The 21,205-nt window shown below is 64.6% G+C and overlaps 3 protein-coding genes across 22 annotated transcripts in view; 2 read left to right on the top strand and 1 right to left on the bottom strand.

The window, feature by feature from the left end:
* UIMC1 (ubiquitin interaction motif containing 1) overlaps positions 1-888 on the top strand; it is a 39,593-nt gene extending 38,705 nt beyond the window's left edge. For all 12 annotated transcript variants that reach the window (XM_032750916.3, XM_032750917.3, XM_072935100.1 and 9 more), the window contains one exon: positions 397-888. In XM_032750916.3, coding sequence (XP_032606807.3) covers positions 397-650 — 254 coding nt within the window. In that variant the 3' untranslated portion in view covers positions 651-888. The remainder of the gene's footprint in view (positions 1-396) is intronic.
* Positions 889-1,531: 643 nt separating this feature from the next.
* On the top strand, positions 1,532-7,130 carry HK3 (hexokinase 3). 6 transcript variants are annotated; one of them, XM_030283799.4, is made up of 19 exons: positions 1,532-1,841; positions 1,957-2,109; positions 2,228-2,279; positions 2,353-2,515; positions 2,831-2,979; positions 3,138-3,287; positions 3,401-3,686; positions 3,765-3,948; positions 4,118-4,273; positions 4,393-4,626; positions 4,715-5,019; positions 5,097-5,236; positions 5,379-5,498; positions 5,583-5,678; positions 5,801-5,900; positions 6,023-6,206; positions 6,280-6,435; positions 6,604-6,837; positions 6,958-7,130. In XM_030283799.4, the coding sequence occupies exons 1-19, from the start codon at positions 1,726-1,728 to the stop codon at positions 7,097-7,099; spliced, it is 3,120 nt and encodes a 1,039-aa protein (XP_030139659.4). In that variant the 5' UTR covers positions 1,532-1,725; the 3' UTR covers positions 7,100-7,130. The 6 variants fall into 6 exon arrangements, 5 of the variants coding, with proteins under 5 accessions (XP_030139659.4, XP_030139662.4, XP_030139661.4 ...); XR_012058113.1 differs by having other exon boundaries at positions 1,627-1,841; positions 6,626-6,837; XM_030283802.4 differs by having other exon boundaries at positions 1,627-1,829; positions 4,396-4,626.
* Positions 7,131-7,193: 63 nt separating this feature from the next.
* UNC5A (unc-5 netrin receptor A) lies at positions 7,194-20,117 on the bottom strand. Of its 4 annotated transcripts, none has more exons than XM_030283808.4 (16): positions 19,890-20,117; positions 11,867-12,088; positions 11,584-11,727; positions 11,404-11,507; positions 11,112-11,292; positions 10,831-10,998; positions 10,478-10,642; positions 10,204-10,392; positions 9,485-9,784; positions 9,306-9,393; positions 9,059-9,227; positions 8,748-8,981; positions 8,506-8,655; positions 8,247-8,411; positions 7,987-8,162; positions 7,194-7,783 (listed from the first exon to the last, which is right to left on the bottom strand). In XM_030283808.4, exons 1-16 carry the CDS (start codon positions 20,002-20,004, stop codon positions 7,624-7,626), a joined length of 2,730 nt encoding a protein of 909 aa, XP_030139668.1. In that variant the 5' UTR covers positions 20,005-20,117; the 3' UTR covers positions 7,194-7,623. The 4 variants fall into 4 exon arrangements, with proteins under 4 accessions (XP_030139668.1, XP_030139666.4, XP_072791374.1 ...); XM_030283806.4 differs by lacking the exon at positions 19,890-20,117 and adding an exon at positions 19,183-19,363; XM_072935273.1 differs by lacking the exon at positions 19,890-20,117 and adding an exon at positions 14,480-14,569.
* Positions 20,118-21,205: the final 1,088 nt, after the last annotated feature.

The following is a 21,205-nucleotide window of genomic DNA, read 5'->3' as shown; positions in this document are numbered from 1 at the left end:
CTGCTCTTTCCCAGCTCTCCTCTTTTGGTCCTGGCTCAGCCTGGGCTGTTCTGGGAGAGTAAATTCCCCTTGGAAGGGTCTGTTCTTTCTGAGGAGGCTGTGGGATTAGTTGGCTGTCAGCATTCCCCCACACACATTCCTGCCAGTACCCACTGGATTTGTGCCCACTGGACCCACACCAGAGCACACAGCCCTCGCAGGAATAGGGGTGTACTCTGAACCATTGCACCAAAACATGTCCAGCTTCCTGGGGGATGTGGGAGGTTTCTGCTGTCCCTGTCTGTGCACCAGCACTTCCTTCCATGGATCCAAGGGCAGGAGGAGAAGAGGGGGGAGAGGTGCTCTTGGCAGCACCCGTGGCTCACACAGGAGGGCTGACGTGTGCTTTTGTTGCAGGTGCTGACACGGAGACCCCCCTCACTGGATTAGGAGACCAACAGTCCTCTCCCACACTCTCAGCTGCTGATGGGGAGCTGTCAGCAGACAGCCCCATCTCCCTTCAGCACCGTCCTTTCCATGTCTCCCCTGCGAAACCCGGCATCTCCTTGGAAGCCATGGATGGTGTGGTGGACTCAGAGCTGCCCGTGGCTCTCCATGGAGGCATCCAGCAACGGCCCAAAGGCTGCCGCCGGAGAAGGCACAAGTTCTGAGGGTGGCAATGCTGCAGGGACCCCCGGCAGCTCCCTGTGCCCTAGCGAGGGTCTTCTTGGCACTGTATCCCTGCTTCACCTGCAGCCTTTGTCTCCTGCTCCCCTTTTATATGTTTTATACGACCTGTGCTGGGAGCGCTGGGTGGAGAAGTGACTGTGTGTTTTATAGGTGCCTGTGCAGCTTTGCTCTCTCTTACAGAAATGGAAATATATTTATGTATGTTTTTATGAAACTGCAGCACCACGGCAGAGCTGTGCTGGCTTTCTCTGGGGAAGGGGAGGGCACTTGTGGGAGGAGAGGAGGAGCAGCAGAGGTGGGTCCCAAACCCGGGCCTCTCCTGGAGCTGGGGTTGGTGGGGGGGCTCAAGGTAGAGGGCTGCAGTGTCCTGTGCTCTGTGCAGCAGCACAGCACTAACATTCCCAGCCGGGATGGCAGAGGGCACCTTGGTGCCAGCTGACAGCCGCAGTCAGCGGATGCAAGGACCGGAGGAGTCACGGCCGCGGTGTCCCCGTGTCCTTGGTGGCTTTCCCTGTCCCTAGGCGGCTTGGCCGTACGCCCGCTCCCCGGGGCAGCGGGGCTTTGCCTGCCTCGCACCGAGCCTCGGAGGGATCTGCTCTGCGAGAGCATCCTCACGGGGAACGAGGGAGGGCGGTCCGTGTGTAATTAACGGGACGGGCTGGTGCTCGTTAAACCGCGGGCGTTGTGCCGCACTGCCGCCCGGCCCGGAGCGCGGAGCGGCCCCTCCCGCGGGCGGGGCCCGGAGCGCCGCCGCTCATTGGCCGCGGCGGGGCCGGCTCGCGGCGCGGCGACCAATGGCAGCGCGGGGCGCGGCTGTTGCCAGGGGGACGGCGGCAGCAACGGCCCCGCCCGCGCCGGCAACGGGCCTGCACACCGGGCTCGTACACCGGCCCCACACCACCGGGCTCGTACACCGGCCCCGGTCACCACCGGCCCCACACACCGGCCCCACACCACCGGGCCCGCACACCGGCCCCACAACACCGGCCCCACACCACCGGGCCCGCACAGCGGCCCCACACACCGGCCCCACACACCGGCCCCTGCCCCGCCGCCATGGACAGCCGCAGCTCCCGGCCCGGGTCCCAGGACGGCCGGTTCGGCGCGCCGGTCCGAGCAGGCCAAAGGCGGAGTCTGGGCGCGCAGGAGCAGGCCAGCCGGTACGCGGACCGGTGAGCGGCTCCTGCCCTGCGGACCCCGCTGTGGGGCCGGGGATGGGGCGGCGCAGCTTCCCCGGGTCCCTCGGGCTGCTGCAGGGGGGAGACATCAGCCTCTGGCGTCTTGCAGATTGCGGGGACCCTCTTCTACCACCGCCCCCATGCTCGGCCCTATGACCGTGATGGGGCAGACCTGCCTCCTCCACGACCGCAGAGGCAGTGTGAAGCTAATGCACAAGGACGAAAGTATGGACCCCTCATGGAGCATGGATGTAGACAGCAGGTGGGAGCAGAGCTGCTACAGACACCCCAGCCCCTCTGTGTGCCTGGACAAGGGCAGGCATTTCTCCTGTCCTGCAGGCCAGAGCTCAGTGGGTGACACGCCACCTCCCTCTGTGCAGGTTCTTAGGAAACACTCAGAATCAGCACCGTGATAGCTCCACAGCCACACCGGTAAGGCCCATCCCTGCTCCAGTCATTCCATGCCCTTAGCCTCTGCCCCTCTGCACTAATGAATCATCCCCAGATACAACGAGCCCTGCGATCACTCGGCATCCCACTGGAGAGGCTGCATATTATGAAGGGCCACATGATGCAGGACATGTGCAAGGGGCTGAGCCGCCAGACACACGCACAGGCCAAAGTGCGGATGCTGCCCACCTACATCTGCTCCACTCCCAATGGCACTGGTGAGGCAGCCCAGCCTGAGGATGAACTGTTCTGCTATTGGCAGCCCTGCACATCTCACTGGAGTTTACCCTGGGGGTGCTGGGAGGGGTAAACCTTCTTGGATTAGTTATGGGGTCCATAAGCTTCTCCTCTGCCACTCCCCAGTGCAGGGGCAGTAGCCAGAACCTTGTTCCCTTGGCCCCTCTGAGAGTCTCAGGCTCTCAGGAGTTTCCCCCATGAGTGAGTGACTGTCCCTGGGACAGGGCAAGGAGCAGATTTTGGGAGATCTGCCACAGGGAACGTCTCTGCCTGACACTGCCTCTGTTCCCCCATAGAGAAGGGCAACTTTCTGGTGGTGGAGCTGTGCCAGAACCAGGTTCGGACCCTGTTGGTGACCCTCTACGGAGATGGAAACATGAGCCCCCAAATGATGTACAAGATCTTTGACATGCCAGAGGGCATCATGCAGGGCGAGGGGGAAGCGGTATGAGGAGGCCATGGCAAAGGGTGGCTGGTGCTGGGCTGCCCAGCATCATGGGGGCTCGGCAGGGCTCCGGGCTGGTGCTGGAGCTCAAGGCTGCCTTCCACAGCCTGGGTACTGAGCAAGGCAAGCAGCCCTTACCCTCAGTCATGACTTTGCAGCTCTTTGACTTCATTGCACAATGCGTGTCCCAGTTCCTGGCCGAGACCATCAGCTCTGACACCAACAGCTCTGACACCAACGGCTCTGAGCTATACCTCCCCTTGGGCTTTGTGTTCCCCTTCAGCTGCCGGCAGACACAGCTGGACAAGGTAAGGGGGAGAGCCCCGTCCCAGGCTGTGACCACAGCACAGCAGCAGTGGAGAGAGGTGGTGGTACACCTCTGGTGCCAGAGGTCAATGGCTCTGCCACGTGCTCTCCACAGGCAGAGCTCCTTTTCTGGTCCAAGGGCTTCAGCTGCAGTGGCGTGGTGGGGAAGGACGTGGTGCAGCTGCTGCAGGCAGCCATTGATAAGCAGATTAACCAGAATAAGCAAGGGGAGGAGGAGGCTGGTGGCGCTTGGCTGTCCTCATGGAGGGGCAGGAAATCCTCTCAATCTACTCCTGGCCAGCCCTACCGTGTGGAAGTTGTTGCCCTGATTAATGACACTGTGGGCACCATGATGACCTGCAGCATAGAGGGGAGAGCCTGTGAGGTTGCCATTGTTGCAGGTGAGACGTGGGCACCGCGTGTGCCACGGTGGTGGGTCGGGGGGGCCGTGCTGGTGCTCAGCCCCATCACTCCTGCAGACAAGGGCTCCAACTGTTGCTTCATGGCCGAAGCATACCTGGTGGAAACAGCAAAGGAGACCAGCGGGCGGATGTGTGTCAACACTGAGTGGGGCTGGTTTGGGGATGACGGCACCCTGAATGACATCTTCACACCCTATGATGAATCTGTGGATCAGGAATCTTCCAACCCTGGGGAGAAGAGGTACTCCTTCTCCCCCAGAAAGGACAGGCTCCCCATCTATCCCTGAGCAGGGCAGGCTCCACCAACAGGAGCACACATTCCCCTGCAATGCTCCTGGGTGCTCTTAAAGAGCCAAGGGGTGCTGCTAGGGAGGCATGACTGACTCCCATGTGGGCTCAAACCCGTGCAGGTTTGAGAAGTTGGTGGGCACCTTGTACATAGCGGAGATTGTCAGGCACGCACTGATTGCCCTGACTGCTGAGAAATCTATCTTCACTGGGACCAATGCTGCTGTCCTGAAGGAGAAGGGAGTGTTAACAATGCAGAATGTTCAGGAGATCGTCAAGTGAGTGTCTGAGGACCAGGAGCTGCCACGGGTGGGAGGATAGGGTGTGATGGATGGGTGTTCCTGGCTGCGGGCTGGTGAACCTGCAGGTTGCTGCAAGGCTGTGGTCTGCCTTCTAGCAGTGAGGACGGCATAACTGAAGTTAAGAGGATTCTGGAGGTTCTGGGGCTGCAGCCAAGTGAGCGGGATTGCGGCCGGGTGCAGCAGATCTGCCGGGCAATAATGGGGCGTGCTGCCTCACTCCACGCCACTGGGCTGTCTGCAATTCTCAGCTACATGTGCCAGACCCGGGAATTGGAGAGGCTCACGGTCAACGTGGGGGTGGAAGGAGAATTGTTCACGGGCTACGCCAGGTGATGAGGAACACAGGGCTCCCAGTGGGGTGCTACCCCAGTGGGGTGCCTCACACCTAGCCCATGCTATCCTCTTCATCCTCGGCAGGTTTGAGGAGATCCTACTGAGTGTGTCAAGGCTACTGTCCCCTGAGTGCATGGCCACCCTCGTGCCCTCGAGAGATGGCTCTGGGCGAGGGGCGGCCATGGTGACAGCAGTGGCTTTGCGTCTGGCAGCCCAGCGCCGTGCGGTGGACGAGGTGCTGGCCCCGCTACGGCTCAGCCGTGATGACCTGGAGAAAGTGCAGGCACTGATGAGGCAGGAGATGGACCGCGGCCTGTGTAAGGAGACCAATGCCACTGCCTCTGTCCGCATGCTGCCCACTTACGTTTCTCACACACCTGATGGCACAGGTAAGGGACAGGGACACTGGCAATGGGGCGCTGAGCAGGCTGTGGCCCTGCTAATGCACTGTGCTGGCTCCCTGCAGAGCAAGGCGACTTCCTGGCACTGGACCTGGGGGGGACCAATTTCCGTGTGCTGGTGGTTCGCATAAGAGAGGAGGGCATCAGCATGGCCAGCGAGATCTACGTCATCCCTGCTGCCATCATGCAGGGCACTGGTGAGGAGGTGAGGCTGAGGACCTGTGGCTGGGGCGAGGACATGGGCATTGCCTCCCTACTTGCTCTCCATGGGGCCATGATGGGGCTGGGAGAGGCCCCCCCAGCACTGCCCCAGCCTAGGCCGTGCTGACAATGGCCACTATCCACAGCTCTTTGACCACATCCTGGACTGCATCATAGACTTCCAGATGAAGCAGAAGCTGATGACACACATGCTGCCTCTCGGCTTCACCTTCTCCTTCCCCTGCAAGCAAGTGGGCCTGGATAAGGTGAGGGGGTGACTCCAGCACCGGGACGGTGGGAACGACCTCAGGATGTGTGCTGCCCTGGCCCCTGATCTGCCACTCTTGCAGGCATTGCTGCTGACCTGGACCAAAGGCTTCAGCGCCTCAGGCTGCGTGGGAGAGGACATTGTCCAGCTGCTGCGGGATGCTGCCAAGCGCAAACGGGTAGGGAATGTCTGGTGGCCTGTCCCTGTCCCCAGGGTAGGGGGACTTGCATCCAGACAGTGTCAGCCCCAGGATCTATCTGGGTGCCACTAGACCACGTGTCCTCATCTCCTATTTGGCAGCACTTAGGGATGCAGGTGGTGGCTCTGGTCAACGACACGGTAGGAACCATGATGGCCTGTGGTTATGATGACCCCAGATGTGAAATCGGCCTCATTGTGGGTGAGGAGCACCTCTGCATCCAGGAGATCCCCCATTTCCTCACCACCCCTCTGCCCCACATGGCATGGCCACGTGCCTCTGCCAGAAGTGTGATGGGGGTGACACCAGCATGGGGCCTGCAGGGACAGGGACCAATGCCTGTTACATGGAGGAGATGAGGAACGTGGGCACTGTGGAGGGGGACGAGGGCCGCATGTGCATCAACATGGAGTGGGGGGCCTTTGGGGACAACGGCTGCCTAGACCATCTCTTCACCCACTTTGACAAGGTGGTGGACGAAAGCACCATCAACCCGGGCAAGCAGAGGTGGGTGAGGGCCCTGGGGCAGAGGGGGCTGGGAGCGGGTGGCTGTGCCTACCTGTGGCTGTGCCTTGGGTAGGTTTGAGAAGCTCATCAGTGGCATGTACCTGGGCGAGATCGTGCGTCAGATCCTGATGGTAATGGTAGAGAAAGAGCTCTTGTTCCAAGGAAAACCCTGCCCCAAACTCCAGACCAAGGATATCTTCAAGACCAAGTTCCTCTCTACCATCGAGCTGTGAGTGTTGGGCTCCCGTGGGCTCCCTGAATCCAGGGTGGGGGTATCAGAACACCGGGAGAGAAGCCAGGTTACACTGATGTGGCACAGACAGGGCGATGCTGGAGGGATGGGGACAGTGATGGGGTTGGGGGCTCTGCTGCTAACGGTGGCACTGGTCCGGAGCAGCAATGGACTGGCCCTGGGGCAGATACGGACCATCCTGAACGAACTGGAGCTCGACGCCACCTTCGAGGACAGTGCGCTGATGCGGGAGGTGTGCCAGACCGTGTCCCTGCGCGCGGCCCAGCTCTGCGCTGCTGGCTTGGCTGCTGTGGTGGAGAAGATGCGGGAGAACCGAGGCCTGGACCAACTGTCTGTCACTGTTGGGGTGGATGGCACCTTGTACAAGCTGCACCCCTGGTGAGTGGGGCAGCAGGCACCCATGGGGCATCCTTGCCCTACGAAGGGGTCTGTGGTGGGCGGCATGGTGCGCATAGGGTGGGAGCATCAGTCCTCACCCTCCCCTTCTGTCCTGCCTAGCTTCTCCAGCAACCTCCAGAAGACACTGAAGGACCTGGCACCCAAGTGCGACGTGACCTTCCTGCTATCAGAGGATGGCTCAGGGAAAGGGGCCGCGCTTGTGGCAGCTGTGGCCTCTCGTGCTGCCAATGCCATGGAATAGCCACCACTCCAATAAAGCTCTTTGGTCTGCACCTCCATCTTCTGGGGGGACCATGAGGGGCGTGGGGCAGCGCATGGCCGGGCACAGCCCCACGTAGCAATATATATCGAATTTATTTACATTCACGTCCGGCAGACCCCCCGCCCGCGGCACCGCTATGTACATAAGGCCAAGTGTAAATACTTGAATGCACTTAATACAGAATTAAAAAAATGGGCTTTACACAACACGGCACGGGGCCCGGGGCCGCCTGGCCCCACACGCAGACACCACGACGGCACCGCACGCACGACGCACACCCAGTGCCCCCCAGTCCTCCACCATGGGGCTCCGGGACCCCCAGGGCTGGGCTGAGTCCCGCCGCCACAGTGCTGGAGGGGCCTGACTGCCACGGGGCAGGTGCATCCTGCCCTCCCAGGGGCGCCAGGTCGCCCTCCTCGTGTGCTGTGGGGCAGGAGGAGCCTGGTGGGCCAGCCAGGGCCCCCCTCAGCCCCATGGTGGTGGTCCCCTGGGACCCGCCAGGCTCAGCACTCAGCCTCAGAGAAGAGGGCACCGTCCTGCTTGCCGACCTCGGCCACGGCGGCAGCCAGCTGGGAGAGGTTGCCATTGGGGAAGTGCCGTGCTTCCCACAAGTTGAGGATCATGGCTGTGGGGCTGGCCTTCGAAGCGAAGAAGCTGAGATGGCTGGAAAGGGACAGAGGGACCATGTCAGGGCACAGAGATAGCTCCACATCCCATTATCAACCCCATGCTAACTTCACCTTGTTCAGCAGCCCTCTACTGGGATCTCATTCCAGCATCCATCCATAGGTGCAGGATGAGGCCTGAACCCCTGTCCCCATCCACCATGCCACCCCATCCCCAGCACTATCCTCAGTCTGCATTACCTGTCAAGGTTGAGCTTTTGTGCCAGTGTCCTCCAGTCGGCTCCCCGTGTGCCTGGCGGGTCCAGGCTGCTGATGATCTTTTGGCGGATGAGGAAGGGGATCTTGAAGGCACTGGGGCCCACCAGAGCTGGGGTGCCCACCTCGTCGGGGACCAGCCAGTCTGAAAACCTTGTGTCCTAGGAGAGAGCACAAGCAGGGAGGGAAAAGGATGTGAGGCAATCCTATGGGCACCCCCAGGAGTGGCCCAGTCCTGCCCTCACCTTGGCGATGTTGAAGTTGACAGTGAAGCTCTGCCCATCTCCCTCCACCTGCCAGACCCAGATCTTACAGGCCAGCTCACAGGTGCTGGTGCTCAGGCGCTCCAGGGTGAAGGTGCAGTGCAGGAAGGGCTGCAGCCCGCTCCAGATGTGGTAGAAGGGGATCTCCTGCGGTGGGGTGACAGAGCTGGGTGTGTCAGAGTGGCAGGGACACCTCCCTACACCTCTATCCCCATCCCCACACACCGGCCAGACTCCTCACCTGGTAGCTGGCCAGGAGCTTGCTCTTCCAGAGGGAGCTGGGCATATCATGGATGGAGAGGCGCAAGTTGTGGTAGCTGTCCTTAAAGTGCAGCACCCGGGGCGCTCCGATCAGCTGCCCTCCCAGCTGCTTCTCCAGCTGGATCACCTCCTGCCAGCACAAGCAGCAGTCAGGCAGGAGATGCCTCACACCAGGAGCACAGCTCTCGCTCCATGGGATGGGCAGGTTGGGGACCCCGGTACCTTGAGGACGTCCTGCGTGTCACTGAGGCAGTAGACACGGATGTTGTACTCCAGCGAGGGGCAGGCGGCTGGCGCAAACAGGACCAGCTTGAGGCGCTTGGAGGCCGCCATGCTGAGGGACTCCCCGACCAGGGCAAAGCGCCCCAGCTGCTCCGTGAACACGTAGCAAGCCTGCGCTTCCAGCTGGCAGTAGTACAGCTCTGTGCACGGCTCAGCGCCCAGCTGCAGCACGTCCTACGGCACCCAAGCAGAGATGCAGCTCAGCCGCGGCCGTCCCTCCTCCATCCCTGAATCCCCTCGCCCCTGCTCACCTCCCACGTGCCCTCGCACGACTGCTTCTTCAGCCGGATGCTCCAGTTCTCAGCACTGGCTTCCACGCAGTGCCCCATGGCCAGGATGGCGGGGCGGGTGAGGAGGACCCCGGGGGGACCACAGCTGACGATGGGGCTCAGCAGCGTCTGGCAGCCGGCCAGGGGCAGCCTGGGGCAGCGATGGGGGAGCTGAGTAAGGACAGAACCCCCTCCAACAGCCCCGTGCCCCAGCAGCCCCAGCACCTACCTCACCTCCTCCTGCTTGTGCAGGGTCAGGTAGACCTCATAGATCTTCCCCCGCGGGATGGCATCGGGTGGGATGAGCAGGCTGATCCCTGGGTGGGAATGGGGGTGCAGGCAGGGGGTGAGCCCCATGAGGACCCTGCCTGGCCTGGGCAGTGCTCTGGAATCCCCACCCCGCCGTACCTGTGTTGGGGATCATGAGCCGCCCCCCCAAGAAGTTGAAGGTGCCATAGGCCATGTTGTTGGTGCCGCGGGGCAGGGAGCGGAAGTAGCTCTGCGTGGAGAGCCGGGCCACGAAGTCGGCACCCTCGGCAGCGGGCGAGCTGTGGTGCAGCGTGTGCCGTCCAGCACCCAGCGGGCTCAGCAGGTGCCCATTGGGCAGCTGGAGCTTGGCAGGGCCGTCCTGGCGTGGGCAGAGCGAGCCCTGGTAGGTCATGGTGGTGGTGCTGAGGTCTGGCTGGATGGTGAGCAGGCTGGGGTTGTCTGCAGCACAGAGCAAGCGACTGTGGTGCCGGGGCAAGGCGGAAACAGGACGTCCCCAGCAATGGTACACGGGCACGGTCAGCTCGAGAGGGCACGGAGCACACAGCCCCTGCCCCATAGCGAGGAGCCCACAGGACACAGCCACCACCCTGGGGATCTGACCCTATGTGGCACAGAGCACTGACCCCACAGTCAGGGACTCTAAGATGCAGAGTTCCTGTCCCTAGGTAAGGGATCCCATAAGGCAAAGAATCAGCTCAAGACCAAGGACCCCACAGGGCATGGATGGGCATATCATCCAGGGGTGCCCTGTAGCACACAGCCCCTGCCCAGAGATCCCCTGGCAGGTATGGCCACCTGCAGGTCCAAGGGACACCATGTCCCAGTGTGGGTGCACTATCCCTGCAACACTCACTCACCAGCCTTGCTGGGTTTGATGCTGACGGGCTGGAAGCCGGCGGTGAGGATGGAGGAATCGGCCACATCAGCGTCCAGGCCCCCCTTCTTGCGGCAGTACACCAGCACCCCCACCAGCAGCAGCAGCACCAGGCACACGGCCACGGCCACCAGCCCCACGTACAGCGCCACGTCCTCTGCGCCGGGGGCAGCTGTTGGGGGCAGGCCATGAGCACACACGGTCACCCCCTGCTCCCCTCTCCCAGGGGACAGCCCTGCCATCCCCACCGTGCTCACCGTGGGTGCAGAGCTCAGAGGTGCAGTTACGGGTGTCCAGCTCGGGGCCGTGACAATCCCGGCCTCCGTTGCGTGGCGCTGGCTCCGAGCACTCGCGGCTGCGCCAGTGGGTGCATTCAGCCCCACACTCCGACCATTTGCTCCACTCCGACCAGGCGCCGTCCACTGCAGGCACAGCCTGGGGTCAGCGCCCTGCTGCCACCCCCCTTCCCTGCCCCGGGGCCGGCAGAGACGGACACACAGGGGAATTGGAGGACAAGACATCTGGTGGGGACACGGACTGCGATGGGCGCAGTGGGGAGTGCAGCATCGGCACGACGGGGCGGTGGCGGTGCCCCGAGCAGGGCAGATACCTGGGCAGAGGGTGGTGCAGGCGGTTTTCTGCACGTTTTGGCCCTCACAGAAAGCACCCCCATTGAGGGGTGTGGGGTTGGTGCACGTCCGGCTCCGCTTCTGCCAGCCCCGTCCACAGCTGGTGCTGCAGCCTGACCACTGTGTCCACGTCGACCAGCCGCCGTTCACTGGGTGGAGAGGGACCTGTCAGCACCCTGCCGCTAAGGGGACGCAGGGAGGGACAGGACAGGGAGAGTGACACCAGGGCAGCATGGTGGGGACTGGCGTGGAGGGGCCGTACCGTAGACAATGATGGCAGCAGAGGCGCTGCGGCGACGGGCCACGATGTTTTTAGCCACGCAGGTGTAGTTGGCGGTGTCGGCCAGGCGGGCCTGACGCAGCACCAGGCTGTGCTCTGGCGTCACGTAGACGTTGGCATCCAGTTCCGGGTCCACCAGCTCCTCGTTGCGCAGCCACTCCACCTGTAGGGCACAGGGATGTCACTGGGTGCCCGCCTGGGATCACACGCATCATTGCCCTGGGTGAGGGGGATCCTCAGCCACATCCCGTCCTACCCAGCTGCGGGGACCCACCTCGGCGGGGGGGATGCCCTCGGGAGGGCGGCATGGCAGCACGATGCCCTGCTCAATGGAGACCTCCCTGGCTGTCGGCTCCTGCTCGAAGTTCTTGCGCAGATCTGGGGAGGCACAGGGGTGAGATGGGGGGCTGGGGCCAGCGCCCCGCGCTCTGTCCAGACACCTGCAGACACTCACAGGCGATGCGCACGAAGGCCTTCTGGCTCTTGGTGGTGCCGGAGGAGCTCCAGGCCACGCACTGGCACCAGTACTCCTCCAGCCCAAAGATCTTCTCCACTTGCTGACGGGTGACCTCGATGCGCACTTCCATCACTGGCAGCCCTGGGACCGGACAGTGGCACGTCACACTGGTATGCCGGGAGCTGTCCCTGCTGCCCCAGCCCCAGGCAAGCCCCACCAAGAGTGGCACACGTGGCTTCCCAGGAGTGGGGCTGGCACCGCCGCTCCTGCTGGCGCTCACCAGTGCCGCGGTCGGTGCTGTGCTGCGTGACGTGGTCGCCTTGGTGCACCCACTCGCCATTGCACTTGAAGTAGATCTGCGTGGCAGGGGTGGCACGGCAGGCCAGGCTCACTGCCTTGTTCTTCACGATGTAGACATCCTCCGGCTCCAGCTGGAAGTGTGGCAGCAGGTCCGAGGATGCGCCAGATGCTGGGTTGGCCACGGTCGCGCTTTGCTGAGCACCTGTGGGGAGATGGGGCTCGGCCACCTCCACGTGCCCTGGCTGGGACGTCACCCACGCCAGACAGCCACATGCTAGTGGGCCTGTGCGTCCCCACTGTCCCTTCCAGCAGCAGTGCAGCAGCCCTCTCCCACCCTGCCATCCATCAGGGAAAGCAGCCACACAGTGGCTGCGCCCGCTGAACCTTTGCCGATCCCTCATGTCCGCACTTAGCACTAATGAAAAGGAAATGTAGTGTGACCAACAAGGGCCATCGCTCACGCCTCCAGGGCGCCTGCCACCCCCTTCTCCACCACGCTGTGAGGCACTGACCAGGGGCCACATCCTGCTCTTCTGCACCCCAGAGTGGCACAGGGATGCTGGACAAGCCGTGGTGACATGACAGGGTAGCACAGCAGTGCGCCCTGTCCTGTGTCACTGACACCCGTGTGGGGTCTGGCTGTCCCCAGGGTGGTGAGGATGGTTCAGTGCTGGACACACAGAGCCCCATGGGGACAGCAGTGCTGGGGACATGACACATGCCACAGTCCCACAATATCCACACGCCCCAACCCAGACAAGGCCAGGTGTCTCTTCTGCCCCCACCCACCAGCGTCTGCTGCGGAAAGAGTTAATAAACCAGGGCCCTAAATAAGCATTTGATTAACAAACGATAAAATAGCGATTGTGTCACTGAATGAAGCTGTAATTGCTGCTGCTAATTGGCTGGTTAGGATTTAATAAGCAATTAAATGGGATGGAATGCGCAGTAATTAAGTACCTTCGTTTGGCAACCACCAGCCACTCCCCATGTGCCCGTGGGACCCCACGGCCTGTGCCCACCCCGGCTGGCCGCCTGCGTGACGGGAACGCGAGTGACACGGGGGTCCCTTGGGCCCTGCCTGAGCCCCAGGGAGGCTCCAAGCCCCGCCGCTCCCCCCAGCCGGGCAGTGGGGGCCGAGGAGCCCACAGCGCTGCCCGCCGGGACGGGCAAGGTGCGGCAGCTAATTTACGCGGGGAAGATAAACGGCGACCATAACGCGCCGGTTATTACCCCATCAGCACTTTTACAATGTCACCGGCAATTAATTTAATTAAAACTCCTGTCGGGGATATACAGGCGTCTCATATTTCACTGGTTTAACGACACCCCCCCCTCCCCCCAGCCGCAGCCTGGGGCCGGCCCGGGGGTCACGGCACGGACAGGCGCTGCGGTCCCCGGTGCGGGGCTGTCCCGGTGCGGGGCTGTCCCCGGTGCGGGGCTGTCCCCGGTGCGGGGCTGTCCCCGATGCGGAGCTGTCCCCGCGTCGGCTGCGGCACAGCTCTCCGCATCACCCGCGGGTCGCACCGCTGTGCCTGCTGCTCGGGCACTCCGGGTGCCCACACTGCACTACGCATGCTGGCATGTGGGCTCTGGGTAAATAAACCCAATTTATTTATGAAATGCCATGTTTGCTGCTGCACAGCATCGCGGCTGCCTCCCGCCCGGGCGGCTGTAGCAGACGCGCCGGGTGAACTGTGCTGCGGGACCAGCTTTTTAATCACACGTGAAATGAGTACAGCGACTGCCGAGCTGCGTGTCTATCCATCACGGCTGAGTGGAGGGGCGCAGGAAGCCTGGGACCAGCAGCAAGGCATGGAGGGGGCAGGATGGGCATGGAGCCCCCGCAGCTGCCCACCCAAGCGGGGTGCTGGGTGCATTGTGGGCAGAGCGGGGGGAGCACGGACAGCAAACAGAGCTGGGGATGTGCAGTGAGTGGCAGAGCCAGCCCTGGATGTTCTGCTGCCGAGCACTGGGCCAGGCACTGGTGAGGCTCTGTGCTGTGGTGTGGGCATGGATGGAACCGTGTGGCACAGCCAGGAGGCTGGAGCTAGCCTGGAGCCCTGTGAGGGAGCAGGGGAACTTGGTCTGGGTGCCCCATGCACCACAGGCACCCCCTTCATGACGACCCTGCACACCGTGGGCTCTGCACGCTCTACGAACACCCCACGCACCCTCTGGCCATCCAATGGACCACGGCCACCCCACGCGTCACAGTTCTGCCAAACACCTCGGGATCTCACACACTGCGGATGCCACACGCTCCGTGGGCACCTCACATCCTATGGGCACCCCACACTCTTCAGCCTCTCCATGCGCTGTGGGCCCCCCGTGTCCTGTGGACCCCTCCACTCCACATCCACTCTTCACAGCGTGGGCATCTCCCACACCACAGACACATCCCACAGCACAGGCGCCCTGCACCCCACCGGTGCCCCGCGCTCTGCAGCCACCCCCACGCACTGCGGGTCCTGTGGGTCCCCCCCCGCACAGCGTGGCACCCCCAGCCCGTGGGTGCGGGCGCAGCGTGGGCGCCCCGTGGGCAGCGCCCCCCACGCGGCGCGTGCGGCTCCCGCACCCGCCCGGCGCTCACCTGCGGCCGCGTTGCCATGGAAACAGGAGAGATGCTTATGTCACTTTATGTCACCTTGGCAAAGGGAACCGCGGAACTTCGGCGGGGACGGCGAACAAACCGCCGGGGTGGGCTGGGCTGGGGTGGGGTGGGCTCCGCACACCCATCGCCCCTCCCTCACCCTGGCAGGGCACAGCCTCGGCCGCTCTCCCCGCAGCCGAAGGAGTGACTGGGAGCGCGGTTTGCTCCAGCGCCGATAAATCTGAGCCAGGAATGTCGGTGCATTAAGCAGGGCTTTAATATCAATTATCCCCCCCCAACACGTGGGCTAATGAGTGGTGCTTGATGGAGGGGAAGGGTGGTGGGCTGGGGAGCACAAGTCTGCCACACCCAGCTCAGGGTGCAGAGGTGATGGGGACACCCCGCTGAGAGCTCTGGGAACCCGCCCCTGCCTTTGTCACAGCACTGTGGGACCCCCCCGCTGCTCCTGCCCCCCATGTACAAAGCTCCCCCCGTTTCCTATCACTCCAGGGGGTCACACAGCTTCTCACCGGAGCACCTGGGCTCCCCAGCAGCAGAAACACCAGGTGTGCTGATGTTAGTGGTCAAAGAGAGACCACAGGACACTGCACTGCTCATTTTGGGGGGTGGTGGGGTGGGGGGACACTGATAGAACACACCAGGCTCCAGTGGGTGCCCCGGTATAGTCCCTCTGGTCCTCAAGGGGCTGATCCTGCCTGGGTGACAGTGCCAAAGTCCCCAGCGGTGCCGGGAGCAGCCCGGTGGGTGCCTCTGTGCCTGCCGCGGGGAGACACTGAGAAGGTCAGCGTGTTCTTGGCGAGGAGAGGCTGCCCGCCAGTGGCTGCGGCAGCGCCAGCCCCAGCACGGCCGTGGGTGCCCACGCGGCACAGCTGCCCCTGGGAGGGAGCAGGCAGCTGCTTGCAGTGGGACAGTGGCATGGATCTGTCTGAACACTGCTGCCCACCACATCAGCCACCCCATCCTCCCTCTGCCCCCACCCTCTCCATGCTCCCGTCACTGCTGCTGCCACTCTGTGGGTCCCCACAGCCGCGTGGGGACCTCAATGCCAGCACCTGCCTCCACCACTGTGCCCCTCGCTGGATCTCCCCGATCCCCGTGGGATTTGCAGCCGGCAGATTTGCTCCCAGCTGGTGCCCCATCCATCGTGTCCGTGCCAGGCCTGGCACACCATTAACATGAAAGATTTCCTCACACTTCGCTGGCACTCTGAGCCCCAGCATCAGGTAATTAAAGCCATAATTGCTGCTGATTGCTCCGGCCTTAACGGGGGAAGGGTGGGCATCAGGGGAGGGCAGAGGGTGCCCATGTGTTCCCAGGGGAGCCTGGGGGTGCCAACCCTGCACGCAGGGGTCCCCGTCGCTGGCACTTTGCTCTCTGCAGGGTGCAGAGAAGGGAACTGGCACAAGTCGCCACAATCAAAAAGCTCGTCTGAGGCTTTGAGCCGGGACCGTGCTGCTGAGAGAGGCTGGCTCTGAGGCACGATCAGCTGCTGCTGTCTCTGGGAGACCCCCCCAGCCATGGGCCACAGCTCTGCCCAGCTGCTCTGACCCTCACCTGGGGCATCAGCACATCGGCAAACACTTCCCTTGCGCCCACCCCTCCACCCCACACAGTCCCACAGCAACGCCAGGCGGGTGCCAGTGCCAGCCCCGGCTGGGCAGAGAGCCAGCAGGGTCGGATGCCAACGCTGGGCAGCAGGACCTGGCTCCTGGCCAGCCTGGAGCGTGCTGAGCGCTGGGGACGATGCGACTGTGGGCACAAGATGCCAACACGGCCTCCATGCTCCAATGGGCACCGTGTCCCCGGGGGTGCCCCCTCCCTACCTTGGACCGTGTCCCCAATTTTCTGGCGTGTCCCCACGAGCTGGCCACTGTCCGGGCCCCTCAGGCGTGTGGCCCACGTGTGCCACGGGGGAGGCTGGGTGGAGGTGCCCGTCTCCCGGTGAGTGCCTGGCAGCGTCTGGGCGCTGATGAAGCGAGTGCTGCTTGTGAATGAATTAGGCGGGTTTGCATGACAATGGAGCTGCCTAATTACGGATTTGAGCTGATACTGCTCTCCCCATTACATGCAATTAGCATGTGCCAGGGCGGGCAGGGCTCCCAGCGCCCGCCCAGGGCTGCACGCCCTGGCTGTGCCCGCACATGACCCCCGCTGCACCATGCCCGGGGCTGAGGACAATGGTGCCAGTGCCACCAAAGGCAGCCGGAGGTGGCAGCCCCTCCCCAGGGACCATCTCTGCCTGCTTGAGGGCTACCAGCCCCAGCATCCAGTGCTGGGCATTCTTTCCCAGGCACACACACAGAGCCGGAGAGGGGACACGTTCCCGACCAGCTCTGGGGAGCTGAAACGCCCTACAGCCCCCAGACCCCCTGTGCCGGCAGGACTCGTGCCAAGAGCTACCAGCCCCTCTCGGCAGCACGGTATGGGGAAGGGGTGCCGTGCTCAGTGGAGGATGAGGGGGTCCCCCAGCCCAGTCTAGCACTGGGATGGTGGAGGACACACGACTGGCCCGGTGTAATGTGTGGGAACTGTCGCTGGGGTCTCGATCCCGGGAAGCCGAGTGGGTTTCCTGGCTCTCCTTTAACTGACAATGAGAAAAGCAAAAGCTCTGGCCAAGCCCTGGCCCCACCGGGAGGAGTGTCAAGGTCACCTCAGTCCTGCTTCCCACCGGGATGGGCAGGGACAACACTCCCAGGTGCCAGTGTCCAACCCTCCCACCCACGGGTGTCACCCAGCGGTGATGGCAGCCCTGGCACCTCACAACCATGTGGCAGCAAGGGCTGTCTGAGGGACCTGGGGCCTGAGAACCCCATCCTGCAGGAGCCCCGGCAGAGCAGGGTCTGGGGGCCCATGGGAACCTGCCTGGCACCCCCCGAAGCAGCACCCATGGGCAGCTGGGACTGACTGGAGGAGGACAGGGTCCCAGTGTGCCCAGTCTGGAGCCAGCCCACCTCAGCCTTCCCATGGGCAGACACACAATACACGGACCAGCGGTTGTGCTGACAGACAGAGCAGTGCTGGCACCGAGGGTGCACTCCTGGGCACAGGGAAGGGGGGACAGTGGGACATGCACAGCACTCAGTCCCCATGCCAGCATCCCCTGGGCACCGGCATCATTAACAGGCTGGTCTCGTGTGCTGCTGGCCACCCCGGTGGGCCAGGCTATGAGGTGCCCGCGGTGGCTCCGGGCGTGCCCAGCCCCTGGTGGCACCGTCAGCATCCCGGTTCCCTCCCGCAAGCACCTGCCAGGCTCCACACGGTTTGATGTAGTGCCAGCCCCGCGTGGCACCGAGCCAGAACAAACAGCCCTGGGCAGGCTGCGTCTGCCGCGTGCTCCTGCTGACAGCCGGCACGGCAAATTCCCGGTGCCCGGCACACGCCAGCCCTGCCCGCCACCCTGCACTCCTGCCTGCCCCACGGAGCCCCCAGTGCCCAGCCAGGCACAGGCTGTAGGGTCATGTATGATGAACAACCAGGGGTGCCAGGCTGTGGGGCAGCAGGCTGTGGAGTGTGGTGGTTGGGGGCTGTCTGCTGGAGCCCGGGGGTCCCTGGCAGCCCGGGGAAGTCAGCAGCACAACACGGCTCGTGCTGGGTTAGAGCAGAGTCCCTGACCCCAACCAGAGCAGCTGGAGCAGGAGCCGCTGTGGGGCTGGGGCAGGAGATGCGCCAGGGCCTGGCACTGGAATGGCCCACGGCACAACAGGCCAGGGGCAGCTCTTGGGAAGGACCCTGTCCCTCTGCCCTTGCCCCATGCAGCAGCCAAGGAGGGCAGCCCCCCACCTTGGGGACTTGCCCCTCACTGCTGGCCATGGGTGGCCCCCACTCCTCACTCCTCTTCTCGCCCTTCCCTGCGGGCAGCAGCGGGTGGGCAGTGGGGATGCTGCTCCACCAGCAGGCAGGGGCCCTTTGCCTGGACACCTGGATTCACTGGCCCCAACCTGTGGCTTGATGACCATGCTGAGAGAAGCCCTGCAATGCCACGCTGTGCCATGCTGTGCCATGCTGTGCCATGCCTTGCCAGGCTGGAGCAAAGGCCCAGCCTGCCCCGTTTGTGCCAAGCAGTGGCTGTGCAGGTGACCAGCTGTGAGCTGTCTGCCAAGCCAGCGATGGGGACTGGCACCACACCACACTGCCCGAGCGGTGCTGGCACCTCTGGGCTCCTCACACCTCCTGTCACAGGGCTGGCATGAGGTACCCTGGTGCACCCCCTGCCCTTTTGCCCCCCATCTCCATCCATGCTCACAGTTCCCACACGTGCCGTGGGGACAGCCATGGTCCATGCCCAGCTGGGTGCCACAGCACCCTCCATATACGGTCCCCTGCACCCAAGGGGTGCCCACCCACCGCGCCGTGTCTGCAGCGTCCTCCTGCAGACGGGGCCATGCTGGGAACGCCGGGTCCCTGGGGATGCCCAGACGCTTTCGGGCAGCACTGGGGCTGCAGCCCCTCTGGGTGTCTGCCGTGCCCACCAACGCACCGAAACCACACTAGGGGACATTTTTGCTGGCGGGTGGAGGGTCAGGGGGCCGGGACCCTCGGGACCCCGTCTCCCCCACGAGCCCCCCGCAGAGCTCACGTCCAGCCTCGCTCAGCTCCCCGCCCCCAGCCTGGTCCTTTGTCTGCAGCCGCCACTTCCCGTCTGCCGTGACACCTGCCAGCGGCGGCCAGCCCCGGGCACCCACCGTGCTCCCGGCCGCCGACCCCACGGACCGGCCGCCGGAGCGACCAAACCCCGGGGATCCACCCGGCGGATCCCGCTCCTGCCGGCTCCTGTCCTGGGGGGCATCGCCGGGGGCAGCCGTGCTCCGGACCGTCCGCGTCTGCAGCACCACCGATACAGTCCCGCATACTCCCCGCGTCACGACCACCCACGCGCACCCCCGCGGCGTGACAGCACCCTCCGGGCTATCCCGTCACCGCGGTCCCCCGTGTCCCGGCCAAGTGATGGCAGCGGCAGGAGCGCTGTGCCAGCGGCAGGGATGCTGCGCGCTGGGCAGGGATGCCACGCGTGGGGCAGGTGCGCTGCGGACGCCGCTGCCCGGCGCTGGCGGGGACCGGGGGAGCGGAGCCGTGGCGGGGAGCGCCACCCCCCCCAGTGCGGGCAGCGTCCGGGGCAGTGCCGGCGGGACACGCGTGTGCGGCCACGCTCGGGCAAGGGGCGGGGGACACATCCCCGTTCCGGGAGAGCGCCCCACCAGCACCGAACCTCCCACAGCCTGCGGGCATCCCGCACGGCGATGGAACGGCCGCCGTCCCCGCGAGGGCACCGGCGTCCCACCGGACGCCCACCCGCCGCGCTCCCCGGGTGACCTTGCCCGGCGCCCAGTCTCGGTGCCGGGTCCCCCTCCCGCCCGGTGCGCGGTGCCCGCGGGTGGCGGCGGTGACTCACCGGCGGCGGCGAGCAGGGCAGCGGCGAGCAGGGCGCCGAGCGGCCCCGGCGCGGCGGCGGCAGCGGCGGCGGCGGCGGCGGGGGGGGCCCGGCGGCGGGGCGGCCGCGCACCCATGGCGCGCCCCGCGGAGCGCTGCGGGGCGAGGGAGCAGGGCGGGCCACGCTCCGCGCCGCCCTCAGCGGGCCATGGCGCCCCCGCCACCGCCACCGGCCCCGCCGCGGCTGCCGCCCGCCGCCGCGCCGCTCCGCTCCGCCCGGGCGCCGCCAATGCGGGGCGGGAGCGCGGACCCGCCCGCGGAAGGGACGGCGCAACAGCTGGGCGCGCCCCCGCCGCCGCCCCCCGCCCGCAACGCCGGCACCGCTCCCCCCGCTGGCACCGCACCCCCCGCCGCCTCCGCACACACCCGTGCCCGAGCGCAGAGCAGCGCGGCTCCCCCGGTTTGCATCCCCGCCGGGCACGGAGCATCCCCCGGCACGGCGGTGCTCCCCTCTCCGGGACGCCCGCGGGTTCTGCAGCCCCCGGGACGCCCCCTGGCAGCTCAGACCTGCTGCACGCTTCATCTCCCCTCCACGCCGCACTCTGCCCCAAGCCCCTGCTGCACCACCAGGTGATGCCCAGGGATGCTCCCCAGCCCAGAATGGCACCCCACGGGAAGTGTCACAGAAGAGAGACCGCAATCTTTGCGGCAGCGTGGGTCACCTGTGGGACCCCCACCTTACTGCCACACATGGTCTGGATAAAGGCACCCCGTGCTCAGCCACTGTGGCCTCTCTCAGAGCATGCAGCTGCGGGATGTGGCCCCTTCCCTCTCTGTCCCCTCCCTGCACCCTGCCAAGGTGCCCACAAGCAGCGTTGCCGTCACCAGCGGGCAGCTGCAGTGTGGGCAAGGGGCAAAGGTCAAAGGGGGCTGAGCTGTACCGGGGTGCCCCGGGTGCTCCCCAAACCCTGTGGCAGCCAAAGCCTGTGGCAGCGGTGCCGAGCAGCCCTGTCCCCAGCAGCAGGGGTCGGGCAGTGGCTCCTAGCATCGTGCAGCAATAATTTCATTAGTGGCATCAGGAACAATTAACAACTGCTCTGATGCCTTCAAGAGCTGAAGCGTGCATGAAGCCAGCGCAGCTCTCCCGGGTGGCACCAGCTGTGTTGTGGCCTCCCTCCACCCCAGCGCAATGGTGGCAGTGCCAGGCAGAGTCGAGCCCACTGCCAGCACCACTCTGGGACGAGGCCAGAGCCATCTCCCACCATCACACACCTCCCGGGACCTCCTGTGTGCAGTCCTGGACCAGCCATGCAGGGTAGCGACTCTGGGGTGCCCATT

Source organism: Taeniopygia guttata, chromosome 13 (genome assembly GCF_048771995.1).
Source record: "Taeniopygia guttata chromosome 13, bTaeGut7.mat, whole genome shotgun sequence".
Classification (NCBI taxonomy): Eukaryota; Metazoa; Chordata; class Aves; order Passeriformes; family Estrildidae; genus Taeniopygia; species Taeniopygia guttata.
The sequence above is the reverse complement of the archived record's forward strand: the minus strand, read 5'-3'. Positions and strand labels throughout refer to the sequence as shown.